The sequence below is a fragment of the Rhincodon typus genome, chromosome 21, assembly GCF_021869965.1.
Source record: "Rhincodon typus isolate 14 chromosome 21, sRhiTyp1.1, whole genome shotgun sequence".
NCBI lineage: Eukaryota > Metazoa > Chordata > Chondrichthyes > Orectolobiformes > Rhincodontidae > Rhincodon > Rhincodon typus.
Window position 1 is genome coordinate 41,876,912 of NC_063352.1, and position 8,316 is coordinate 41,885,227.

Below are 8,316 nucleotides of genomic sequence, written 5' to 3' on the forward strand. Positions count from 1 at the left end.
TCTCCAGCATCAGCAGTTCCTACTATCTCGTATAGCCCAATTGGTCATGTTCTCCTCCCTTCTTTTTATTTGTGACAATTCCTACAACTCAAACAATACTCAAGAACCTTAACACCATCCAAGTGATTGGTACCACATCCACAAATATCCACTCCTTCCACCATCAATGCTCAGTAGCAGCAGTGTGTACTATCTACAAGATGCTGTGGATCAGGATTATGACCATTAAGTTGCTGCTATCCTCGTGCGATTTGAGTGCACCTGCCAGGCTAGTATCTTCTCAAATTAAACGAGTAACAGTTTGGTGCAGTTAGTGACACACCCTCCTGCCATAATTACAGAATGGCACAATTAATCCAGCTGCCCAATACTCTGAAAACACCCAAAATAGAAACATCAAAACATAATTCAAGGTCTTCAAATATATTGCTGTGGCAATATTTAAGTTGTTCCATTGGCTCCTCGGTTTTAAAGTTCTCAAGCCTTGTCAATAAATCCCAACATGGTCTGTCCACCTCCCTCCTACTCCTTTCAGACAATCCTTCATAACCTTTCCGTTTGACAGAAGTGTCATAATGTACCCTTACGCTCGCTGGGTAAAATTTTGCCTCAATTTTCTTGTAAAGCACCTTCTAACATTTTAAAAGGGACAGGCTAGCTCTTGTTGCTCCTCAGTCAACTGTTCAGTAAAAAAGCTTCATCTGAACAGTACATTCTTACATTTTGCTCCTGGTCCCTTTAATCAGCAGCACAATCATCATTTAACTTCACTTTAAGAGAAAAGTGACAGTATGGGGATTACGGACGTAGCATAAAATAGACTAAAGATTCATTTCAAATGGTTAGTGGACTAATGGCACCTTAGATTCCTGGGTGCAGACAACTCCAGCATAACCACAGATTGTCTACTGTATATCTCTGCTCCTGATAGTGGGTTAGCAGGGGTCAGACTAGGCTCAACTCATGACAATACCCTGTCAGGTGCCACACCAGAGTTGGTGCATCCTGCTCACTGGCTTCAGATTGAGGACTGGGGGTGAGAATCAGGACTTGGAAGCCCTTAGGTAAGAGCCATGATGATGGGGGTGAGGGCTGGGGGAAGGTGAGTGAGTATTACCCCACCTTGTCAGACCTGAACCCAAGGAGGAGCACAGTTGAGCTGATGTTAGCAGGTGGTCATGGAAAGGTAGAACATAGATGCAGGAGTAGGCCACTCAGCCCTTTGAGCCTGCTCCACCATTCAATACGACCATGGCTAGCCATCCAACTCAATTCCCGCCCCCCCCAATGCCCTTTGACCCTTTGGCCAAAGATCTTGGGGTTGTGGGGGGCTTGGGGAGTTGGTCAGGGGGCGTCAGAAAGGCAATAGGACCTTCCACAGCTCTCCACTCAGTTATGTAGCTTCCTGCTCACCAGGCTGCTCCTGGCACAGGGTCATTAAATCCTGCCCAATATGTCATGGAGACCATACTAGTTCCAATGATGTTCAAGAAGGATCAGAGGGGGCAAAGGGAGGGAGACACTGTAGGGGAGTAGGACAATAGTTGAGTAGCCACCTGACATTTTACACACCCCCACCCCAACACCACCAAAAACTGCAGACCAAGAAAACCAGCCCTGTATGTTTTTTAACTTCCCGCTCAGAGTCCAAGGTAACAGCACACCAATTTCAATCAGGCCACGGGAAAGGAGTAATCATAGAATCCATACAGTGCAGAAGAGGCCACTCAGCCCATCGAGTCTGCAATCACTCTCCAAAAAGCATCCGACCCAGACACAACACCTCTCTTATCTATGCAATCCCACATTTACCATGGCTAATCCACCTAATCAGTACGTCACAGGGCAATTTAGCATAGCCAATCTGCCTAACCTGAACATCTTTGGACCATGGGAAGAAACTTGAGCGGGTGGAAGAAACCCATGCAGACACAGAGAACGTGCAAACTTCACACAGAGAGTCACCCGCGGGTAGAATCGAACCGGGGTCCCTGGTGCTGTGAGGCAGTAGTGCTAACCACTGGGACACCCTCTGCCCCAGCTTTCACACTCTCTAACCTTCTCAATGCTGTCAGTCACAGAGTTTGGTTCAATGAAATGCATTGGCCGGCCATTCATGGTTAGATCCTTTCTAATCGACCTGTTCAGACATGTTATGACAACCTCTGAAACAGCTGAGACTTGGGCCTCCTGGTCCAGAGGTAGGGACTCTACCACTGCACCAAAAGAGCCCCTTACCATTCACGGTAATTTTTAATTGCCCTAGTTTACCATTTGAAGCAACTCAGTGATGTCTAAGTTCTATTGTGAGACACTGGTTGTGTCTGAAGAATGAGCATACAGCATGCACAATGGTGCAAGTGTGTAACCTTGAAGCTCAACAATGCTTCTGTACTTACCCACAGTGATGCGGGTGTGAAGACTGAGTAGCTCCACCAATGCGTTGTTCAAAATCACAGCTGCCAATGCAACAAGGATGTATGTGAGACTCATGTCAAACACAATGGATGTTCCTGCACCAGAATGAAAAGGCAGAAAGCTATTACAAGGCTGCCACAGAATGTCTTGCTGCAACAGAAATAGATCCAAAAACAACTGAGATCAATTCAATCCTTGATCTTTCTTCAGAGGTTATTATTTCTGAAAGTTCTGCTTCAAGGAGCGGAGGGGAATGAAAAGAGACGATGGAGGAAAGAAAAATGGAATGGATAAACTGCTGGAAAAAATGCAGAAAGGCAAGTAAAAAAGAGAGAGAGAGGAGAGGGGGCGAAGAATTGAGAAAATAGTCAGTGAGAGAAATAAAATGTTCAGGCCAGAAAAATAGGAGAGAGAAAGGTGCAGAAGATGGACAGAGAAAAGAGAAAACGATGCTAGGTGTAAAAATAGAGTTGCATTAAAAAGATTGATAGCACAAATTCAATGCTAATCTGATTATTTGACCAATACTGTGAACACAAAGGCATTAGCAGAAACATATATATGAGAAAAACATCAGGAAATTGGAATGTAAGTGTGGAAAACCAAGCCTGAGGTACATGATTCACTGATATCACTTCTTTGTGGTAATGTTAAGGAGCATCACGAACAGCAGAACCCTGCCTTACTGACACAGTGCCGAGCATCTCTCATTGAAACTAATCCAAGTTAGGAGCACACTCATTAGACAGCATATCTCCACCACACTGAAAACTCACTTTTATTTCAATGACACAATGCTTCCTAGAATCATTTCCCTGCATAACTGATGCACATTGGGACAAAGTTTAAGAATAGATTATTAACAGCCACTGAGGAGGATTCAGGCTAATTTGCCTCCAAAAACCTGCTCTGAAAACTCTACTCTCATTTGGACATCCGTAATAAATCTCACAAAAGCATCTGGGACAATTCACAGCATTCCAAAAAGACAAGAGAACATCTGAACAAAGCGACCTACAACATTCTACAAAAAAAAAATTCACCCTAGCTCCTAACGTTAACTTATCTCTTAAAAAATTCCAGGATCAGATCTGTATCTTCACTAAAAATTAATCCTTGGGCCATACCTTACCTGTGTAGCAAGGTTTTGTTGAAATTCATCTATTAATTTTTGAGATATATTGTTTACAAACAGGCTGATAGGGCTGGAAACATTACTTCAACCCATCTTCAGAGACAAGAGGCAATAATGCTTTTAAGATGCACTGAAGCGGTTCCAGCTCCATTTTACCGCGCAAATTATATTTCACATCAGCAGCATCTTGTGAGAGATGCCATCAGCTGCAAACTCCACCCAGCCATCAGCTGAAGTCTTTGTGGCGACTTGACAGAGAGAGCTGAGCAGATTTGGCCATTTGACATATCTTGTTTGAGCTCAACTACGAGGCCGGATCAAACCAGGTACCTTCCTGGTCTAGATAACTTTTAGTTAGGGAAGCCAGAGCTGTCTAAGCTGCACTGTAATGTCCCACACAGTAGTGTATCGTTCCTTGCACAGGAACTGCACCTGGATATTTTTGGTGTAGGTAGTCCACATCAGTGATGAAGCTGTTGTAAGGCAGTAAGAATCCAACTCCAGCCAAAAGCATTGCAAAGTAAATGCCATGGTAGCTGTCCTTGGGTTGTGACTCAACATCTGCAATGTAAAGGCACAGGAAAAGATTAGAACACTGCTTTAAGATTGCTGCTCCTTCCTCTTTGTTCTCTATGTAGCAATGGAGCAGGAGCATACGTGCTCATGCCTGCAACTCTCAGCCATCTGTTCATGGGAAAGTATTATTTTGGGAGGCGGGCACCACTTGGTTAAAAAGGAAGACAACACAGGCCACCATTACAGCCAGATTCAGTCTGGCTCCAGAAAGCAAAGAACTGCAGGTGCTGAAGATCTGAAACAAAATCAGAAATTGCTGGAAAAACACAAAACTGCTTCCTTTCCACACATGCTGCTAGACTGCATCAATTTCTGTTTTTGTTTCAGCCTGGATCCAGTTGGGTTTGGCAACACTTTAGCAACTGTCCTGTTGCCAACAATCGCAAACCCCAACTTTCTTCTTACTCCCAATTCTCCCCAAACCATCCAAACTTTACCTCGCGTCTCCCCCAAACCCCACAAGCTTACCCTCATATTCTATTTAATCCCCTTTTAATCAGTCTCTTTATCATTCTTTGCTGAAATCTAAACTAGCCCAATCCTTAGCTTGGCTTCTTTCTTCGGCCAATTTAGGTGCCCCTTCTTTCTCTCTTTGTTAGCCTTGGTAAGGCCTCCTTTCCTGTTTCACTTTTGCGTCAGATCGCGACCTGCATGTGCTGTTTGCTTTAAATCTAGGAGCACCATTTGAAAAACGCACGCTTATAAAGTGGTGCTGAGGGATTTCCTTTCGAATTGGATTCCGACCTTCCAGTCTAGGTCTAGTGTGATGTTATTGAGTGACTGCTGTGAGAAGTCGGAGACATTCCCTGCTGGAGCACCCAGGCTTATGTCCATCAAACAGATGGGCAACAAAAGGATTTGCCACTTTCTTGACAGCAGTGGCTGACAATCAATAATTCAGAAAGTTCAGCAAGGAGTTCAATGTGATGATTGGACTGATCACAGTGAGAAGCTGGGCTCCTTTCTGAAGGTGCCCTTTAGAGAAAGTGGCAACCTTTCATATAAGGAACATTTCATTAATGTCTCGACCAGGATGCAGCGTGACTACCAGCTGGTGGAAGGGGAAAATTGTTCCTATCATCTCATCCTGCACCTTGATGAGCTAATAGCTGTGTAGATAAATGCAGCATGTGGTGTGACAATAACCACCTAGATTACAAGGACCTGGGATTGATCAATCCCTGATTTATGTTTAGCTAGGGGACTTTCTGGGTCAGTAACTAGGCTCAGGAGGTGGAATCGAACAGAGGGTGACCAACATTGGAATTCAGTTTTCATAGTGCTTAACAATGCCAGAAGCTTTCAAGAATGTCAGCATGTTTTCTTTCATTATTTTATCTCTATTAAACACAGAAAAGCAGGAATGTCTGAAATTGCTTTAGGTTATCTTCAACATTGTCATCATTTTGAATACGGATGAATTTCAGAACCAAGGACATTGCAAAGATTCACACACACTGAGTTTTATCGATCGTTAACATTTTAAAACTTTTAAGGCATTGAATTTTCAACATAGTGGAAGGCAGTACAAAAGAAAAAGGGAGCTTCACCATAGAAGAGATTAATATGTTGATCAATAGAAGCGATTTGAGATAAAACTACAAACTGGGGAAAACAGTGATAGGAAGTAATAGTCTGGTGCAAAAAGGCTAGGCCTTGGCAATCAGCTTGAACAAGTAGGAGGCCATAAAATATCAGACAACATTATATTAGGTGCATTAATGTCCTTCAGGGAAGTAAGAATGGGGCTCACCACCATTTGTATTAGGTTTGGACAAGAAATGCTGGCCTCATCTCTGTTTGGGGCTGATGCTGAAATAAGGGTGGTATGTAGCTGACAGCAAGACATGTAATACAGATGGCACTGGATGACTTTGAGCATACAGTTTGAGTAATCTAGGATTATCAGCTTCATGAACATTGCCTGCCAGGAAAGAACTCAGCTGCTTGGCTTTTGTCTTTGTAACCCCCTCTCCCATCCCTCTCACAAAGAGGAGGAACTTAGCTGTGCACCTACAGATAGGATGGCCCTCCCTACACCATGGCAATGTGGGATTTTTACTTTGCTCATTGTTCATGATGTGCTTTTTTTAAAACAATTGTGAATTATTCGTTTGTGTGCAATTTTAAATGATACGACATTGAATTTCTGAACAGACAACAGAATTGAATTGAACATTCACATCCCAAGTATGAATGAAAACAATATACCTGTACATTCACAGTCACTCTCACACACAAAACAGGTATAACCTGGTTCATTGACTTTGGACGTGCCTGTACTGCCCTGTCTCTGTCTCTCTTTAGTCTGAGGCTCTTCCTCCTCCAATGGGTAGCCATCAAAACTGAAATTCATCACCACATTTCCTTCTGGCGTTTGGACTGGTGTGCCACTCCTGAAACTTTCTGTGCCCAGCGCTGCCATCCTCAACCTTCTTTACCAGAAAGGCAAAACCTCCTAGGGGCAGAGCAGAAACATACAGCAGTTCTTCGATCATGACTTCAAGTCTTTTTAAAATCAGCTGTATTTGCTTGTGTAAAAAAGTAATTTCAAGAAAAGGATTATCTGATCCATGCAGCCTAGTGGTTGGAAGTTGTAACGCCTAGTGGTTTCAGTCAGTCTCCTAGTTAACAGGCTTTTACTTTCTTCTGTAATCTCAGATCCAAATGTTGAATAAAATCAGCTGTGAGCAAATCAATGCTTCCTCAAGTCAAATACGAAACTTAATCAAAAAAATCAAATTTAATAAGAAATTCACAGCTAATCATTGGAATATAGTCAGCTTGATGGTGTACAGAGCACTGGGTCGGAAATATACCTGGTCTTGAAAAAGGAAGGGAGTCGGCTGCATGTGACATGAGTTACTCTCCTCATACTGGATAAATGGCAGAGAGGGAGAAATCACGAATAGAAAAAAGGGGTCAAGATATTTTTGTACGTGCACCATATAATCCGCAAACCTGATTCCATGTACCCATGTGTTTGATATTCCTTTAGTCACCAATAGCCCACCATTTTCTTCAATTATTGATTTCATCTATTGATAAATTGTGAAGAAATTTGTTTAGAGTTTACCTCTCTCCCCCTTGATCCCATTTGCATCACCACGATTGGGGCATCAACCATATTGCAATAGGGCGCACTCTCACTTTAAGAGTGAGAAAGTTGTGGATTCAAGCCCAATCTAGAAACTTAATAAAAGTCTGATACTTCCCATAACATGCAGAGGGAGTGCTGCACTGTCAGAGGCACTGTCTTTCTGCTACTAAACCAAGGTTCCATATGGCATCTTAGTAGAAGGTAAAAGATCCTACGGACTATCTGAAGAAAATGTTCTGATCAACATTTATCCTTTACTCAACATCTAAATTGCATTATTTGGTCAATATTTTGTTGTGTTTATGAGAGCTTGCTATGTGCATATTTACTGCCTACACTTTAATGGCTGTAAAATACTTTAAAGCATCCTGAGATTGTGAAAGGTGTTATGAAAACGCATGTTCTTTTATCTACAAGAAAGAGGGCCTTGACAATGTTTCCATTGTAGCATGGAAGAACTCCTGAGTGAGCAACTGCATAATTCACTAAATTGGTCTTGAAAACAAACTTACCAATTTAAAATTCGTGCAAAAATTTGGAATTACTCTATAGGAAGCTCTCATGGATTGGCTGGCCAGAAGGTTAATTGTCCAGGTACTGCTGTCTCATAGCATTTCCCAAATCCATGACTTGTATCATCTAGAAAGATAAGGGAAAGCCAACAGTTTCAAGTTTCCCTGCACATCATACACCATCAATGCTCACTTGAAACTAAAGCAGACTTTATTTTAACCAGCACCTAATAAACAAGCACTCTTGATAAACTGGCAAAAATTATATCCCTCAAATACAGTGACATTTACTGCATTATTTTGTCTAACTATTGTAGCTTTTTTTACAATTTATTTACCCTCAATGTAAATATATTTGTTCAATCGAACGGTCACACGAAATATCAACAATTGATTCAATTTCGAGTTAATTTCTCCGCAATGTCCAAGTAGTCAGTTGAGGGTGTGAGTGAGAAGGCTCTCTGCTGTGAAGTTTTATTTAAGACCAATTTGCATTATTATTTAAGTGCTTCATGCTGTAAATAAAGTAAACCAGTGATGTGTATACTCCTTGCATTATATTTCTATTACTTAGT

At 42.1% G+C, this 8,316-nt stretch overlaps 1 protein-coding gene across 1 annotated transcript in view; it reads right to left on the reverse strand.

Annotated features, from left to right (window-relative positions):
• LOC109917559 (equilibrative nucleoside transporter 4-like) overlaps positions 1-7,841 on the reverse strand; it is a 41,763-nt gene extending 33,922 nt beyond the window's left edge. The window contains exons 1-4 of the mRNA XM_048609749.1: positions 7,742-7,841; positions 6,353-6,587; positions 3,986-4,114; positions 2,400-2,513 (exon numbers count right to left, since the gene is read on the reverse strand). Coding sequence (XP_048465706.1) covers positions 2,400-2,513; positions 3,986-4,114; positions 6,353-6,554 — 445 coding nt within the window. The 5' untranslated portion in view covers positions 6,555-6,587; positions 7,742-7,841. The remainder of the gene's footprint in view (positions 1-2,399; positions 2,514-3,985; positions 4,115-6,352; positions 6,588-7,741) is intronic.
• Positions 7,842-8,316: the final 475 nt, after the last annotated feature.